At 37.8% G+C, this 19,937-nt stretch overlaps 1 protein-coding gene across 5 annotated transcripts in view; it reads left to right on the forward strand.

Annotated features, from left to right (window-relative positions):
- Positions 1-19,937, forward strand: part of LOC309713310 (CASK interacting protein 2) — a 55,384-nt gene that overhangs the window by 5,949 nt on the left and 29,498 nt on the right. For all 5 annotated transcript variants that reach the window (XM_082544840.1, XM_082544839.1, XM_082544842.1 and 2 more), the window contains exon 3: positions 19,005-19,056. In XM_082544840.1, the coding sequence (XP_082400966.1) occupies positions 19,005-19,056 (52 nt within the window). The remainder of the gene's footprint in view (positions 1-19,004; positions 19,057-19,937) is intronic.

The following is a 19,937-nucleotide window of genomic DNA, read 5'->3' on the forward strand; positions in this document are numbered from 1 at the left end:
CACAGAGAGTGAAAGCAAAAAGATGCAAACAGCGAGACAGCTTTTGTCAGCAACATCTCTATTAATATTTTAAAGACAACAGCAGCAATAAAGCAACAGCACACTCCTTTGACTGAATGTGGCAGTCCATGTCGAGGCAACTCTTTCATTTCTTGTATTTAAAAAAAGGTGAAAGCAATCCAGCATTTAAACTGACATCAGAGAAAGAAAGTATTCATGTAATTTTTAGAAACTCCACGTTAAACTACATGTGCAGTTACAAATTTCAAACTGAAGTTGTACATATGTAAAGTGTTAGCTAAAATACTGAATAAGTGTTCAACAAGCAATCTACTCTATATAAGGACACAAAAATATATAAAGAAGACAAACAAATGTATGAATGCATAGAAATATGTATATTAACAGAGGTGTAAATCTGAGTATATAAAAAGTAGAATTAAATTGATCAAATTAATTACCTTTTTATATCCATGTTAACAGTATGTTTTAATGTGCAATATTTAATTTGGTATATGCTTTTTTTAAGCACAGTTAGGTTTTACAAATGTATTAGTGTCGTGTATTCTTTGCAGCATATCCTCTGGTTTTGTGTAGTGAAAAAAAAAATACTCTCATTACTCATTTGCTTGTGTGCTAAGTAAAACTTCAGGCTGTACTAGACCTGATGGGAGAATTTGCACACTTTTATGCTTTCCACCAGCACAACAAGAGCACGAGTGTGATATTGCTGTTCAACAAAGTGTGTATCTGTTGCACCAGTGGACTGAAAATTGTGTTTGCTGGGATCAGGACTCACAATTTAATATCAGTGATGGAGTTGTTTGTCATTTTTGTCAGAGCCTCCACTGTCTGACAGCAGCTACGCAGATCCCTGGAGCAGCAGGGAGCTCTCTGATGTTGACCTGAATTAGCTAACATTTACACAACTGCTTATCGATATGAACAAATCAATCTGAATTCTTAGTGACCTGCTTTGAAACTCCCTATGATAATACTAGATTAGATAGTTGCCATTGGTGCTGGATAGTAAATCAGGGGATCATCAGAGGCACTCAGGTTTCATGCTAAAATACTTAAACATATTGCTATAAACCTTATTAAAATGGTCATTTCTGCTGGAATTCAAGTTTCAAAAAGTTTGACAATTGCTTGGGTGGCTGAAGCTAAGGTGGTAGAGCAGGTCACCTACAAACTGGTTGGTGGTTCGATCCCTGTCTGCTCCAGTCTGCATGGCAAATATCTGTGGGCAAGATAATAACCCCAAGTTGCTCTCTGATGCATCCATCTGAGTATGAATGTGTGTGAATGTTAGATAGAAGAGTGTAGAGAAAAGTGCTTGTGCGAATGGATGTATGAGGCAAGTTGTGTAAAGCGCTTTGATTGCTCAGATAGAGTAGAAAGGCACTATAAAGGAACTTGTTCATTTACCATTGGTGAAATTTGTCACACTGCATACCTAATGCAGTATAATAGATATTCCTCTCCATCATATTAATGATGGAGAGGAATATCTCCAAAATATAGACTTTTGTAGTGCAGTTTGTTGTAAGTCCTTCTCTCCATCTTCTATACTTGTCTGCAGCAGCAAAATATATCTTATCAAGGCTAAAGTTGGATTTATTACGGTAACCTGGCCAGAGGTGGTTGGATGTCTTCATTATTATGATTATCATTATTATTTTATCATTTATGGTGTTCCTTGTTTTCCCTTTTTAAACATTTGAAACATTTAAAAAAAATTAATTAAAGAAAATTAAATTGTACCCAGTAAATACTGGGTACAATGTGATCTTTTTGACAATCATATTAATTCCCTCTAAAATTATGAGATTATTGTTTTTACCAAATGTAGCAATTCTGAGATATAGTTGGCCATTTTTACTTTATATTTAGACTGTTATTTTCCATCCTTCATCTGACTGTAAGACACAGTAGGAGCTGTGCTGTTCCTGTGTCTCACTTTTACTTCTCCCTGCAGCCTAAAAATGCTTTTGTAAAAGAAATGGATGCAAAGCAGAGAACTGATCATGGGATTGTTCCAAAACACACTGTGATACAGCTGGTAGAAACACAGATGGGTGGGTGTGATGAGCTCTGGTGCCTCAATGGAGTCAGATTTCTGTCTAAAAGCAAAGGGACTAAACACTACAGTTTTCAAAATAATGGACCACAACTAAGATGCAACAAGTGTAATTTTTTTCCCCTTTGCACAGATCAAACGAGCCTCAGCTTGTACACAAACTAACGCAACAGCACCTGACATACAGTGAAAGACAAAACAGGGAGAATGGATAAACTGTCTGCTTTTCAGCAAAGAGATAAGTGCTTAGTTTGTAACAGTGCAGGAGGATGTTTCCTCTTCTCTCCTTTTGGTTATTCTTTAGGAGTTTGGCAACCAAAATGGGCACACAGGTACAACTTAAGCTGTGCCTACACTGGAATTAATTTGCTTGTCGTGCATCACTTTGAAGCTGACAGCTAGTTGACCAAACAGTTTGAGTGAGGAGTTTTTCATATTGTGATGCTGTTACACCCTGCCCTCCACACAGACCTCGCTGAAACCTGAATCCTGCTTTAAAGCTGTTCTGTTTACATATCTTTTCAGAGTTAGTTAGCGATACACATACGAGGTAATAATAACCTGGTGCAAATAACACTGAAGCTCAAAACAAGCATCATGTCTTTTAAGTAAGTTGCGACTGAAAAGCAGTGCTGTTTTGAAACAAATTACAGTAATCTGCTGCTAAGGATATTATAATAGCTTTATTGCCTCTGTGAGCTGTGTGTCCCAGCCTCTCAGCCTCAGCTACTGCTATAACTGTTTATTAGTGGGTGCAGTCAGTGGTTTAACTAGATTCAATTTTTTTAAATTCAAAGATTCATCTCAAAACATTTGTCAAATATGTTAAAAGTCTGAATATGAGCATTACTCTCAGCGTTATCTCTCTCAGTGCTGGGTTTAGGGACCTCTGCCAGTGAGGGCTTGTCCTGAAGGGGATTAGCGATGGCACTGTGGCTGTCTTGATGGACGATGAGCTGAGAAGGGAGGTTTCTTCTCTCGATCAGCCATCTGCTGACTTCAGGTTAGGTGCTCAGTCAATTTAGCTGGAATCACCACAGCCGTTTTCTTTTTGCTTAGCTGTTGCAAGCAAAGTGTATATAGATACACAGAAGGCTGTAGGCTGTGGGTAGCAACTCAGATTCACAGCTTGACCCGTAAAGTCATTTTTATGTGGGTGTTGTTTGCCTCACCCTGGAAATTATTACTAGAGGTTTTTCACAGGCCTCCATGATTATAATGTCTTTCATTGTAACACATGCTTGCTTTTATCTTGACCCTTGGTCCAGCCCACCCTTTTGTCACAAGTACTAAATACAAGGTTATAGTTGGGCAAAGAGCAGCAACACAAAGGCAAAAGAGTATACCGGTACTGTGCTATTGCATGCACTTTTAGATGTGTATATAATATACTGATAGCTCACCCAACAGATATTATGCCAAAAAAAGTCTGCAAGTTGCAGGATTATGTTAATTAGAGGTTGTTTTTCACTCATTTTTGATTAATTGACCAGCCCTAGTTTAGCTAATAATCTCCAAATATCAGCAATAAATTATACCACCATTATATCTTAGAGTGAAACCTATATTTATATATTTACCCTAGAATATATATATATATATATATATATATATATATATATATATTTATCACCAAGGTGAGGTTGGGTGGATTGTTCTTTGGCAGGCATGTGGTCAAAAATCTCCACACACTGACTATATTGGTATAGACCTGTCACGGGTACATTAATATAGATTTAGACCTTATACATAATAATGAAAAAAAGATCATTGGTGTAAAATTGAGTTTGTCCAACAGCATGGTTCCGACTTGTTCAGCTCAAGCCAAGATGTTTAAAGAGCCTTCGGTCAACAAGATCTATGTAGAAAAAGTAAAATTTAATTGCACTTGCTCATGATCACAGAGGTTCTCTGACATGGTCCTCTCTGTGCAGTGTGTAACAGTTTGCGGTCAGCTCTCCCAAGGCTGCTAACTGGGCCGTCTTCACCCATAATGGGGGCTGTGGGTTAGTGGGGTTAGCTGTTTTTTTGTGTGTTTCAGTTATTTAAAGTTGAAAGAATTCCATTGTAAAAAGACTGATGTTCAAAAAATTACATGAAGTTCGTTAAGTTTTAACAGTGTTAACACATAGCTAAGATAAGAGTTGACCAAAATAATAATATTTGTGATTATTATTATTTGTGGTATAAAAGGCTTGCCTTAATGTGTACGTTGACTTCTTTGGAGGTCTGTGTTTATTTGATGAGTTGCTTTTCTTTTTCATGGGCTAAATGTTCAGAATCAATTTGATGAAACACTAAAAGACTTTTAAACATGTCACTTTTTATTTTATTAAAACAATTCCATGTAACAAAAGGTGGAAATAAATATCAATCAAAAATATTGTCTACACATTAGCTGTTTTAAGCATATTAGCGTATTAGAGCACAAGTCAAGGTAAGCTGAGAAATAGCTTGTGAGCTACATTGCTGAAAAGCTATTGAAAAATGATCTAATCTTTTTCAGTGTACTCTAAATAAGATCAGACAATATTGCACAAACTACATTTTAAAGAAAGTTGTGATTCTTGATGTTTTAGAAGGTGGAAGTATAGAAAGTTTGCCACTTTGCACAAACTACTTTTTAATACAAAACTATAAAAACAGTGACATTTTGTGAGTTATGTGCGCTCCACTGAGATTTGTAAGATTTGTAAGATTTTTATGGCTGCTAACGAGACCACTTGTTTCTCTGCTGCGGAAAAGCACAGTGAAATTTATTGCAAGAAATTGGGCTTTCTGATTGGGTGCTTGCTCAAAAATTCTGCTCATACTACAAAAAGAAGTTCACACTTCATACCAGGCTTCCTACTGATTAATCATTAATGACCTTTCTACAAAACTATATAATTTCTAAACACTAGTTTTCTAAACAAATGTGGGGATTTCACATCTTTCACATCACACAGCAAACCTACAGTATAGTCTCATTAAGTATTGTGTCAATACTGTGGTCTTATTTTAAGGTCTGTTGGTAGTATTGCATCTCATTTTGACATGTTTTCTTTTTTGTTCTGGGCTGGTTTACAGTCAAACTGGCTCTTTACATACAAAGTTAAACCTACAGATGTACAGATCAATCTAACCCTAACATTTAACTACAATATTTAACTGCAAAGGTTAGGTGTGAAAATACCTAAAACACCAGTCAAAAAACTCTAAATACTAAAGGCTACCAAAAGTGAACGTAGGATTAGATAATAATTTGCACAACACAGTTATCAGAAGTTAGTTCATAGTTAAATGTTAGTCGTTCAGGCCTGAGGAGCAGGGTTGAGGACGTGAAGGGCTGCAAACTGAAGTGTAATTTATGGTACCAGAAATTTGTCCATCTGTGTACGCAGGTTTTAGATCTCACCCTGGGTCAACACACCTGAATCAGATGGTTAGACATTACCAGGCCTCTGCAGAACTTCAAAACATATTGAGGAGCTCATTTAACCATTTAAAACAAGTTGTTTTGGATCAACGACACATCTAAAACCTGCAGGACACTGGCCCTTGAGGCCTGGAGTTGGACACCCCAGGTGAACAGGTTTCCATTTGTCCAGTTAGCAGAGAGGGGTTTTCAGTCACTACAGACGTTCTCACTTGCTGTTCTCCGGAGTCCTATCTTTCTAAAATGTAGTCTTAAATTAGATGAAAATTAAAAATGTAACTTTTTCAAAAAATGACAAGGATGGTGTCAGAATTTTCCTTAAAAATGCTAATGAATATCGAGTATTTCCTGGGTTTCGGCATCAAGTTGGAAACTCTAGCATTGCTACAACCCTTATAGAGTTAGATCTATTTTAAGATGAACAATAATTTCCATAGCTACAACTAAGATCTATGCAAAAACCTGCTCAGACAACCTTTATGTAATAATTCCTGCTAGAGGTATTGTAAAGAAGTGTAGTGCGTATGTCAAGAAATGTCTCTAGCATGCCAAAGTTAAGTCAGAAGAATCCAAACCTAATGCTTAGCTATAAAAGTCTTGGTTTCAGCTTGTCTTTTCTAAAAACAACCCCCACTTACACTTCCCTCATCCCTGTACCTTGATTTAGGGATAACCCATCTGGCTAAATGTCAGATTAGAAGTCTGTTAGACTTGAACGAATCTAAGTGTCTGTGTCTGCATGCAATTAAGTGTCTTTGTGCAGACTGCCACATGTGTGCTGTGTTCTTGAGTATCCAGTAGTAGCACATGAATGAATTTCACTTCTTTAACTTTTGTCCCGTCTCATTAGTTTTGAGTCTTCAGCAGCAGGGTGCTGTAGTTAGCCCATTAGCTAACCGGCTAACTGGGCTAATCAGTCTTCTACTTTATTACCCAGACAGCTGGGTGGCAGCCAAGTAGTGTGTGACAAGCTCTGGAGTTCACCTACTCTTCTACACACATTAATCCTGACCCCTTTCCTTCCCTGACAGATGGGATAGCCTGTCTAGGATTGCTATTTAATTACTGAAGTAATTAAGTAGCATGTGTGTGGTTCCAATAGACAGCACCACTTAATCTAGCACAACTAGGCTTTTATTACATGCTCCAGGCAACACATAGTTGGAATTGGAACTCATCTTCAGGGCTATCTTCAGGTCTATTATGTATTTCTTGCTAAAAAGAACAAGCTGCCAGTCAGGCAGGTGAATGATTGTGGCATTCAGATTGTGGCTACGGTGTCGCTGCCTCCACATGCCCTGGAACAGTTTTCTTGTGTTTGGATATGAATCTGTGATGCAATGAAAGAGAACAAATCTGTATCTGTAGGCAGCGTAGTTTGACTTTGTGGAATTACTTGCGTGCTTGTATAGACAAGGACATGTGATTGTCTGACATGGAGGTGTTTCAGTGTTTATTTACTGGAACGTGTATGGACGAGGAGCATACTTTCCAAATGCATCTTGTAGCTAATGAGCATCAGCAGGAGACGCTGTTTATGTTGCTTTGATCCTCTCATTTTCTCATTCTTTTCTCTTTTTAACACATTCATTTACATTTTATCATTTGCAACTCTTCATGTCTCTTCCGCTGATTTGAATGCAAATAAAAATCCCATCCTGTGCTGACTTTGTACTCTGTTCATTGTAAGAACTGCCAGGATAACAGGATAACAGTGTCTTGGATGAACAGATCAGTGTGTCTATGTTAGGCATCTGTGACATGGAAAGAACAAGCGGATCTGATGTTTTTAGGTTTTCATTTTAGTTGTTTTTCAAATTCTGGATTCTCAACAGCCCAACAAGGATGCAGAAGGATGTGAGGTTTCTACGATGTGAGACTTAAAGTGTAACATTATTAGAACTTTATCCCTTTATTCCAGTGCCTTAAATGCTTTGAGTGGCTGTCAAAAACTCTTTTCCCCACGTTGTTTCTATATTTGCCTGTAGTTGAATGTGGAGATGATTCGCTTCTTTATAATAATAATGCTGATAACTGTTTTAAAGATATTTACATAGGCACTCGAAGCAGAGATAGTAACGTGAGCGTCACATTGTAGCTTAGATACATTTGTGTTTTAGTCAGGTTACCTCTAAGCTTGCAAATGCAATTCAGGTCATATGAAATAGTAATTTTTCCCATGCCTTCTGTGCTTATTTGATATATTGATTAATATCAAAGCAAATAAAATGTCAGTTAATTAGTATGGATGATGGGGTTTGTGTCATGGCTGTTACGTTTTGTTTGATTAGAGCAGTCCGTGGTGTTGTAGCTTCTGTCCTGGTTTGTGTCCTAAAAGAAGAGTTTGGGATCTTATGCCTAATTTGCAGAGAGGACAAACTGAACTCTCTTCTTAAGCTAGAAAGAAATATTACAGCTTTTCCATCTGTGTAGTAGAGTCGGGCTTCATGTAGCTGTAGCTGCAAGTTCAATAATCATTTGATAGTTAACTTAGTGGAGGGGGTCAGTAGCTCATGGTCAATTGATTTTTGTTTTTTACACCTCAGCAGCTGGATTGGAAAAAGCCTCAAGGCTGTGCTGCTGGCACGATTTTGAAAGTGGAGTGAGCAAACAGCTGGTGGAAGATGAGTCATTCAAACTGTACTTTGTGTCTTTGCTTGATAACAGTAAATACACAACAAATGACCCAGGTAAGTTACCTTCGAGGCTGTAACCCAAGTACAAATGAAATAAACCAAATATAGAGCATACAATTAAAAAATAAATACGATTTGCAAAAACGGGTGCACACAGCAGACTCCTTAGACAACTCCACATCATCAAAGAGCTGATTATGAGGTTATGAGCCAGCACAAGTTGTGCAAGCAATACACAAAAGTTTTCCAGGCTGGTGAACCTTTGGTGACCGGTCTCATATTTCCTCTAGTATTTGGAATGACTGCCTCGCCACTCAGTGAAGACAAAAGAAAGAGAAAGGAATGTCTCCTTAGTCGATCTATCATAATGTTTTTTGTTATTAAGAGGTGTTTCAATCCTGGTATGTGGCTCTTCCTTTGCCTCTTCAGTGGTATATCTGTTCTCCATTTGTGGATTAACGTTTTAGCTGGATTAAATTGTCGGTGTGATCCCAGCTTCTTGCTACTTTGAAACAGTTGTTGGATTGGCTGTCAGAGCAACATATCCGGAAGGTCAACCTTACTAGGAAGCAGATTTATCCTATGTAAACAAGATTACATTACTTAAATAATGTTGCTTTGTAAAATCCTTCTAGTCGTGGCTGCGCCATTGATATGGGAGGCCGGTTGCAATCGTTGCTTTCATAAGAGAGAAAATAATCTGTGATTGCCGTGATGTGTTTGTGTAACCAGACTGATAATTTAGAGAGGTGTAATGTATTAGCATTCTGTATTAGTGGCTAAATTATGGTACTTCATGGAAATGAAATATCATATACCTTATATAGGGTTGTTAACTGAACCCAAACCATAGCACAAGGAGCAAGAATGTCCACTGACCTATTTTAACTGAAATTAAGCCACTGCTCCTGCATCCTTTTAGCATGTCCAAGGAACAATTTCCCCCTACAATCCAGAGATTACTACAGTGGCTTGCAAAAGTATTCGGCCCCTTGAACTTTTCCACATTTTGTCACATTACAGCCACAAACATGAATCAATTTTATTGGAATTCCAGGTGAAAGACCAACACAAAGGGGTGCACACGTGAGAAGTGGAACGAAAATCATACATGATTCCAAACATTTTTTACAAATAAATAACTGCAAAGTGGGGTGTGCGTAATTATTCAGCCCCCTGAGTCAGTACTTTGTAGAACCACCTTTTGCTGCAGTTACAGCTGCCAGTCTTTTAGGGTCTGTCTCTACCAGCTTTGCACATCTAGAGACTGAAATCCTTGCCCATTCTTCTTTGCAAAACAGCTCCATAACTGCCCTGTGACGGCCTCAGAGGTTGTCTAAGAGAATATTGGGAGCAACAACACCATGAAGTCCAAAGAACACACCAGACAGGTCAGGGATAAAGCTATTGAGAAATTTAAAGCAGGCTTAGGCTACAAAAAGATTTCCCAAGCCTTGAACATCCCACGGAGCACTGTTCAAGCGATCTTTCAGAAATGGAAGGAGTATGGCACAACTGTAAACCTACCAAGACAAGGCCGTCCACCTAAACTCACAGGCCGAACAAGGAGAGCGCTGATCAGAAATGCAGCCAAGAGGCCCACGGTGACTCTGGACGAGCTGCAGAGATCTACAGCTCAGGTGGGGGAATCTGTCCATAGGACAACTATTAGTCGTGCACTGCACAAAGTTGGCCTTTATGGAAGAGTGGCAAGAAGAAAGCCATTGTTAACAGAAAACCATAAGAAGTCCCGTTTGCAGTTTGCCAAAAGCCATGTGGGGGACACACACCTAACCACATACAGCAGTTATGTATGTCTGAGAGCACACTTGTCCATCGCCTGTGTATTGGATCAATTCCTTTAAAGTTACATTTAAAGCATATTGTGCTGGATATATTTGTATAGCTATCAGGTTCATTTTCACAAAAATTATAGCCTCTTTCAAAGCATAGGTACTGATTATGGGTTTTTTCTATTCCACCCAAGCAGATAGGTACACACGGTACTCGTAATGCTAGTGTTTACTTATGTGCTTCTCACAAGTGAACAAGAAATTCACTGTGTTTGGTTCAAAACAAGATGACGTTTTGTCATTCAGAGGTAATTCAAACCTTAAAACCTGATCTCAGAGTATGGTGATTCACTAGAGAATACAAAAGTACTACCAAAGTACACCCAGGAAGTAATCATTCCTCCAAGACCAATATTTTTGTTATTTTTAAAACAGTCTAACAGAGCTTCGGGTCTTATAATTGTGGAAGAATGCATGAAAAATGAAGGAGGGGCAGCAAAGTGACTTGGGTAAACATGATTTGAATGGTATGTAAAGTGTTTAGTTGCTAGGGTGCAAGGTTGACATGTTATGTAATATGAAATGTACAGCTGTGCGCATGTCTCCTGTGTACATTCACACTGGTTCATGTGCACGCTGCACAACAGATCTGTTTCATTTCCATACTGGCTTATTGGCAGAGAATATTGAGTGTGTCTGACCTAGTTGCCAGCAGCACCATGGGAGATTACTTTCTTCATTTTTAACAATGGAGCAAATTTATTGGATAATGCAGCCCGGAGCTGTTTTGATATTAAGGGTTTTTCTCAAGACCCAGTTCAAGCGCTTATTCTTATAGCAAGCGATACAGCGCTGGAGCAATTGATAAAGAATTGATGAAGCCAAAGTGTGTCACTTTGCAAGTTTGGTGTATGTGCATGCCCTCGGGTGTGTGCCGTGTGCTGTTTACGGTCCTGTCTTTAATGAGTAGTTTTAGTAAGCTCTGCAACTCACTTGAACATGCAGTTCTCATTTTCATTCACAGCTCATGTGCTACATTGCGTCCCTGCACAACTGGGGGTAAAACAAAAGGTGTTCTGTTGCAGGTGTTAGTCTGCTAGGAAACCCCATTTGGCTGCCACTCAGTTATGTATTTAAAGACTCATGGTGCTCTTGCTGTAGGGCTTGTTTGTCTGTGCAGGCAGATGTATATTCCTCTGCTCAGCCAGCTGCATTAATATGCATTACATGCTGGGCTGTGGAGCTATGCCTTTGCAGGATTATACCTTATTACACCTGACAAGCTGCTGTTCTCTGAGGCATATTAAATGGACACACAGTGACACTTTGGTCAATTCCAAATTTGAAGTTTCAAATTGAATGAAATGTCAAGCTGAATGAGGATATTTAGTAAAATCTGAGGTGAAACTAGTAATAACTTTGGAAAGAGTTTTGAACAATATGGCAGAAAGATTCAACTTTTCCACTTGCTGATAGCATCATTTTACTACAGCGATCCTCTGGTGTGTAACTGGTAAGTGTATTTATCCCAGCAATAGTAGGGGAACAGTCTAGAAGAGAAACTGCGCCGCCAGGAATTCAATTCAAGTAAAAATATGCAAGTTCCTCATCTATTGTATTGTATTGTATTGTATTGTATCTTTATTTGTTTCAGACATATAAAACAAAAAACAATATATACACACTACATATATTTTCATTTACAGATACGAATATATATGTAGATATACACACACACACGTATGTGTTCAGATAAACAAAAAATATATAATGAAATAAAACAAAATCGTCTGACATAATGTAACAATGTTTGGTCTGAAAAGGAGTAGGAAGAAGTATGAACATACTTATTAATTCCTACCCCTGCTCAACATCTTATTGATCCCACATAATTCACCTAATTCCCATCATCACATACTCCACACGAACCTATATAAACTTGGCTACCGTGATTGATATAATTTGGATATAATTTGATATTTTTATACATACAATGGGTGATCATCTTTATCGGTATCATATTCTTCCAAAATCAGTTTTCGAAGTATTTTCATGAACTTACTAATTCCTGAGCATTGCTGTAGATCTATAGTAAAACTATTCCACAGTTTTACCCCATAAATAGTGACACAAAAGGTTTTAACCTTTGACCGTGCTTTAAGAATCCTTAGATTCAATTTCCCCCTCAATTCATAGTCTCCTTCTCTGTCATAGAACATCCTCTGTATATTTCCTGGTAACATATTGTATCTGGCCTTGTACATAATTTTTGCAGTTTTATATTTTATAAGATCCATAAACTTCAGTATTTTTAATTTCAAAAACATGATGTTAGTATGGTCTCTAAATCCTGCTTTATTAATCATCCTGATTGCTTTTTTTTAAATTTTACATATTGGTTGAAGTGCAGTTTTATATGTGTTTCCCCAAATTTCCACACAGTATTCCAAATATGGCAATATAAGTGAACAATAAAGTACCCGGAGTGATTTGGAAGGCAAAAAATATTTAACTTTACTTAGTACGGAGATGCTTCTTGACAGTTTGGCTTGTATATGCTTTATGTGAGGTTTCCAGCAGATTTTGTTATCTATTATCACACCCAGAAATTTTGTATCCGAAACTTGCTCTATTTCAACATTGTTTACTAATCATTTTGCTCCTGCATCTTTTTTACAATTTCCGAATAACATAAATGTAGTTTTTTCCAAATTTAATGATAGCTTATTTCTATCAAACCATGTTTTCAGTTTAATCATTTCTTGTGTGACAATTTCCAAAAGCTGCTGTAAGTTCTCTCCAGTACAAAAAAATATTTGTATCATCTGCAAATAGAATAAACTGTAGTATATCTGATGTTCTGCATATATCATTGATATAGAGGATAAACAGCTTTGGTCCCAATACTGACCCCTGCGGAACTCCACAAACAATGTCCATACACTCTGATTGATATTCACCAATTTTCACAAATTGCTGCCTGTCTCTCAAATAACTCTTTACCCATTCTAACACCACTCCTCTAATGCCGTAGTACTCTAGTTTATCAAGTAATATGTCATGATTAATTGTGTCAAAAGCTTTTTTTAGGTCAATGAATACACTAACTATACATTGTCTTTTATCTATATTGTTGGTGATATTTTCGATCAGTTCCATTAATGCCAATGATGTTGATCTATTTGATCTGAAACCATACTGACTATCCATTATTATTTTGTGTTTATCTATAAATTTGTCAAGTCTATTACTAAAGACTTTTTCCAGTATTTTTGAAAATTGAGAAAGTAGAGAGACAGGCCTATAATTTGTGAATTGGTGTCTGTCACCATTTTTAAACAGTGGTGTTACTTTAGCTGTTTTCATTTGTTTTGGGAATGTACCAGTTTGTAAGGACAAATTGCAAATGTGTGTTAAGGGTTTGGAAATGCCCTCTATCACTCTCTTAACGATTTCCATATCAATGTCGTCAGAGTCTGTAGAGTTTTTTGTTTGTGATTTCCCAACAATATCAATGATTTCCATTTCTTCCACCACCGTTAAGAACATTGAATGAGGATTGCGGTCAATGAGTCTAGTTTCTTTCTCTGCAGAATCTGTTATATCAGGAATTGTTTCAGCCAAGTCTGGCCCAACACTTACAAAGAATTTATTGAACTCATTTACCACATCTCTCATATTAGTAATATTTCTATCATTATTTGCGAAATACGAAGGATAGTCTGCCTGCCCCGAGCCCTTTTTGATGATGGTATTTAATGTTTTCCAGATCCCTTTAATATTATTTTTATTCATAATCAGTAATTTTTCATAGTATTCCTTTTTACATGACCTTAAAATACTCGTTAATTTATTTTTATCTTTCTTGTATTTATTTTCAGCTTCTGTACTTCTGTTCAATATAAATTCTCTGTATAAGGCATTTTTCTTCTTACATGCATTTTGCAATCCTTTTGTAATCCATGGGCACTCTGCATATTTTTGTTTTTTACTATATTTCTTTACTGGGCAATGACTATTATATAACAGTTTAAATTTTCCTAAAAAAATCTCATAAGCTTTATCAATATTTTTTTCCTTATACAGCATCTCCCATTCTTGCTTGAGTAAATCACTTTTGAATGCGTTTATTGACTCTTCTGTTCTCACTCGTTTGTATTTTATTGTGTTTTGCTGTTTAACCTTCCTGTAATTGCTGTTATACACTATAAAAACAGGTAGATGATCACTGATGTCATTAATTAGGAGACCACTTATGGTTCTATTTTCTATTTCATTAGTAAATATATTGTCTATTAGGGTTGCCGACTGTGCTGTAATCCTGCTGGGCTTAGTGATCACTGGAAAAAGTCCCAAGCTATACATTGTATTAATAAATTCCTCTGTCGCTCTCTGCTTGTTTGGATTTAGTAGATCTATGTTAAAATCCCCACAAATGAACATGACTTTTTGATTTGTCCTAATGAATGTTTTATCTACCCACTCCTTAAAAATTTCAATATTAGAACCTGGTGTTCTATATATACAGCTTACAATGACATTTTTCTCTTTTCCCATACTAATTTCTATTGTTACACACTCTAATATATTATCTACCGCCATCGTCATTTTTTCTACCATCTTGTGTTTTAAATTTTTATCCACAAACAAGGCCACACATCTATGAAAAGTACAAGTGTTTAAAGATGAGTTTATTTGAATGACTGTACTTTTGGGTGGTTTAAGTTGCAGTACTGCATCATATTTTGTCACTGTTGTGTCAAAAAATAAAGCTTTTTTCAGCTTTTTTGCCTTTATGCATACATACATTATGGAGCCAGAGTAAAGCAGGGTTAGTCTCTGCTCTCCCTTGGTGGTTTGGTTTGAGGGACTGTATTTACTCTCTCAGTAATCAGTGCACTTAGATGGATGTGCTCCTCAGATAAGTGTTTCCCTTGATGAGGTCTTTACCACAACCCATGGTGGGGGCGGTTGTCCCAGCCCACAACTCCTAAATCAAGTGTCCTTCTCTGCTGTTGTAAATGAGAAGTCTGTTAGGGTGTAATTGGGTTTGCATATTCTGTGGGATAAGTCCATGGACTGTTTTCCAGATATAGAGGGAAAACTATAATGACATTCCAAAGAGACTAGCTTGCAAGTAAACACTGGGATTAATGCTATGTTTTTGTCAAAAGGCATTTAAAAGACTTTTCTGTCTTTCTGATATCATACTGAAAATACAGACACTACAAATTACATAATTGGCTATCTGACATATTACATTGCAGAGTTGCACCTTAGTACTTGCTGCTGCTTGCTTAAAATGTAAAAATGAAGAAAAACTAATTAGTTAGGTAGCAGTACTTGCTATTTTCTTGTACAGTGTACAAAATGGCAATAAACAGCATAAAACATGATGTTATTTCCAAGTGAGAAGAATTAAGCCAATGCGAACATCCCTCAAATCTTTATTCTATCTGAAGGCCACCATTTGGCAATACAAATGTACTCTTTCCTATTGAGTTTATGGGATTTGTCATGCTTGTGGGTCATATTGACTACAAAATTGTCTGTTTTAGAAGTCTTGGTCATACTGTGTTTCATTGGCTCAATGAATAATTATTTTTCGATCACAAGTCATTACCCAGTGAGCTTGCGGTTTTGCAGTCAGACGCGCTGCTTCCTCAAGTCTAGTTTTATGGAGCAGAGATGGTGAAAATGCTAATATCAAGGCTTCAAAATGGGATTTAAGAAATCAGTGGATGACTTCATGCTTCCATCTTTTATATGGCTAATGTGTGTAGCTCATAGACAGTGTAGTGTATAATGACATACTCTTGGGACCTGGAGGAAAACTGCAGCATTTTAGTAATTTTTTTAAATGAAGGTTCTGGTTGTTGCCATCAACGAGTTATCTCTTGCCAGCATAGAGACAGAGATAAACAGTAGGCCTTTATACACAAGTGTGTATTTTGGCTTTATGCATTTATTTTTTACGCAAGTAGATGATGATCAAAGCCATTTTAAACAGAGTTTTGCAGCTGTACAAACTAAACCAACACGGATCTCTGTCAGCTCCAGTCTTGTTGAAGGAGACAAAAATAAGCAGGCCAGCTTTTTTTCTGCTCTTTCTTTTTAATTTATATTTTCCAGCCGGTTTTTCCCAACATAAAGAGGGTTCACAGCCGTACTCGTCTGATCTTGCAGCAAGACTTTCCACAACTCATTTACATGTTTTCTTTCACCTCACACATACATATACACTAAAAAGAAACTTCCCCCTCATATTACCTGAAACTCATTTCTCCTCCTGCTCATCTCATCTCTTCTGATTGTTCCTCTTCCTTCATCTGCATTCTCTCCACATCAGAGTCGAGATCCGTTTTTTCTGTCCGGGATGCTTGAGCAACAGTAGTTTTGCAAACTGCTAATGCATCTGGTGATGCTATCAAAACACAGCACTGTGGGTTGGGGGTTTTTTTTTGGCTCTTTGTTCTGGCAGAGAGTGTTCACATCAACATCGTCTCATATCTTAGTGTTTAATCTTTTCATTTGGTCTATACACATCAGCTTTCAGAGGAGAGCAGACCCCGTCATTTCTCCATCTCTGCAAGAAAACACAATATTAGAGATTTACTACATCCCTTGTTACCAACTCTTAGGAATGACGTTGAGTCAAGATGCTGCTAATTGGATGTATGCTAATGTGAAAAGGAGGCCCTTGCTGCTTTTGTGTAAAGAGATAAAGAGCTAGGGCAGAAAAGTCGGGAGGCCACAGTTCATAGAGAGCTAACATGTAGGATTTCATGGTGGGCGTGCTATGTTAGGAATTCCAACTCATGTTGTAACTAGAACTCCTGAAAGGCTCTGTTCTTTCCTGGTGGCTGGGACATCTCAGACCCCGCTTTGGCACTGAGCCCAGCCCCTCTGTCTAATTATCAATGTGCCTTTTTGTGTCTTTGGACTCTTGTTTTTATGTATGTCTTCAGCAACATCAGCTCTACAAAAGGCCTGGAACTGCTGTAAAATGAACACAGCAGCGTTAGGCGTGACTGTATTTATTCTCTATGCACAAGTGTTCAAACACTCTTACTGATTTCCTCACATGAAGTGAGAATTTCTAATTTATCCACTGAATTCACTGAAGTTTCCTAGAAGTTACCCAAATTGACCCGCATAAGTCTGTAAAGGTTAAATTGGATCATTAACGAACTTAAGTTTCACACACGAGTCATTACAGGATCGTGTCACTTTAAAAATCTAAATCCAAGTCATTTTCTCTTGATGACTTTTGTGGACTGGAAAATCAATATATCAGAAAGAAAGACAGAAATAATATTTAATCATTGCTCCATAGGTCTATCGTTTAGGAGGCTGAGGGGTAGCAGTGGCCAGACTCCAGCGAACCACGATAAAAGCCATTATCCACAAATGGAGAAACCTTGTAACAGTGGTGAACAGTGGCCTACCAAAAAGTTAAAGAATTTTGAGGTCAAGTCCAAATGCACTTCCTTGGGTTCAGTTTTCAGACCTGGGGATGTTCCTGGCAACTAATTTCTTAGTCGACTACATGAGGAAAAAAATGAGGCTAACCAGCTCGTCTAAAACTAAGAAACACTCAGACATTGAGTTACATTTGTGAACCTTGAATAGGACAATATCAAAAACTCAGACAAAGGCATTTGAAACCATTAATCACAATTAAAATGTTAACAGTTACACTAAACGACTGGTACCAAATAGTGATAACAACGACTAATTGTGTTGTCGCACACATCCCTAATCTATACCGTGTTCATCAACAATGCAGTCATTTTTTAAAGCGATGAAACCTGTTATCCATCCGTCTGCAGTCTGCTATTTGGCTCAAGCACTAATAAAAATGGTTGCAGCAAGGGTGGATGTCACAGTTTGCAATGATCAACATGTCAGCTGTAATCATAGCTGTAGAAACAGTGGACTGTTGAGTTGATGCTGGCAGTGTTTCTACAAGTGCAACAAGTTTTCCACACTTCTGCACACCTCTACAGACACACACACACACAGTCACATGTGATTTTCCACACCTGTGTGGGAAAACACAATGAAAGGAATTGACTCAGATGAATGGTGCTGATTTAGAGGGCCTGGTAATCTGGTTCCTGTGTGGGTCCTTGGTAGACAGTGGAGCCTTTACTTTGCCAGTCTCTGCTGTAGGATGAGAAACAATAGAGCTATGTGAGGAGCATTTTCATTTCTTTTTAGATGCTGAAGATGGATTATATTTGCTATCGGAGTGTAGTTTGGTATTAGTTAAAATGTGGCATTAAGGGTGGAGTGAAGCATTGGGATGATGTAAGATGTGAGTTGGATAGTTAAAGAAAAGAGAAATATGCACGTACAAGATTTAGTTCTGTCACACTGAAAGGTCTGACTTTGATATTTTATCAAACTTTTTAAAGGTTCCTGAATAAAATGTATTTATTTCATAACCGCTAAACCTGTTTGTTGGCAACTACTCTTCAATTTGAGTTCACCTCAGTTGTTGTGAGTCAGGATGATTGCAAGACAAAAGATCATTGCAGTGTAGTCTGTCTTGGAGTGCTGAATGAATGAGTGAGACATGGAATAAGAAGCACTGTCTCTTCCGAGGAGAGTGGGGAACAAAACAACAACAACCTGTAGTCAGTTAGGAAGACTGAACTGGTATATTTGCACCAAGTATATCTTTTATCCGTGCATGCTCGAGTTTTTTAAGCTGTCACTCTCAATTTTAAAGAGCTGTGATAAGATGCCGATGTAAATGAGGGCAAATCATACATTTCTGCAAGGTTGAATCATTTGGCTGCTGTGAGGGTGTCAGACTCGCTGTGAGATGGGGAAGGGTGAGGCAACGGGAGGCGAGGAAAGCTCTCCATCCTGTCAGGGATGTCACGTTGTTTGATAAAGGGAGTGACGACAGAGAGAAGTGCAGAGGAAAGAGAAACATTTTGAAGGCACACACAGGTTTGAGGGATTGGCAGAGCGCTCTGAATAAAAACAAATAGAATCAAATATGTCGGCAATGACCTGTTTTTGACCCTCTTGTCATTTTGTCCATGTCTGTCTTTTTCCAGAGCTGCTGGGCTCTACCAAGAGGCTCAACATCAACTACCAAGACTCAGATGGGTAAGAGGCGTGCATGTGTGTACGTGTTTATGTGCGTCTCAGCGAGAGATGAACACGAAGCTGAGTCAGTGGAATGCAATGGAAGAGTCATTGTTTCTTGATTGATGTGCAGATTGTGTTCAGTCTTCACAGAATGACTCACAGTAGAATCACACGCATGTGCTGACAGAGTGTCCTTCAGTTTTTACCTCACTCTTTGTTTTCCGATAATGTCTGTTAGAGCTTGGAGTAAAATGATTCTTTATATTCACTTAGATTCATTCTGACTTCTTTCAGAGGTTTATAGAAGATGTTACCTTTATTCCTGCAGTTTAAGGCTACAGACACTCTACGGAAAACAGTGACTGGAGACCACCGAGCAACATTATTGCAACCATATCCAGTCGAAGTGGTTGCATCAGGTCTGAGACCGCTCCTATTCAGTTGCTGCCTTCAAAGTGACTTTGGTGCATCATGATGGCGATGAATCAGAAATAAAACTGTGTTAAGATGGATTATCAGCTTATGAATGAATAGGGTTAAGTTGGCACTTATATGCAATATGTTTATTGCATATAAGTACCAACTAAATGTACCATAATTAAATGTGAAAAACCTCAAATCTGTTGCTCACTGTTTCTGTTTGCATCACAGCTGCAGTGCGGTACAGAGCCAGGGGCAGGCTTGCCACTGTCAGCGTATTGACAAACTAAAAATGAAAACAATAAGAAGAGGCTGAGGAAAACTGAATATGTTTATGATAGAAGGATGAACTCTGAAAATGCCGGGGACTGTGTTGCTCTGAGAACTGAGACTGAGGTGGAGCACGAGTTGCTTTATTACTATTCCTCCATATTAACATGAAATCTATGTGTCATTGGTGACATGTATGAGATGCTGAC

Source organism: Aulonocara stuartgranti (genome assembly GCF_965226115.1).
Source record: "Aulonocara stuartgranti genome assembly, chromosome: 8".
In the NCBI taxonomy this organism is placed as follows: domain Eukaryota; kingdom Metazoa; phylum Chordata; class Actinopteri; order Cichliformes; family Cichlidae; genus Aulonocara; species Aulonocara stuartgranti.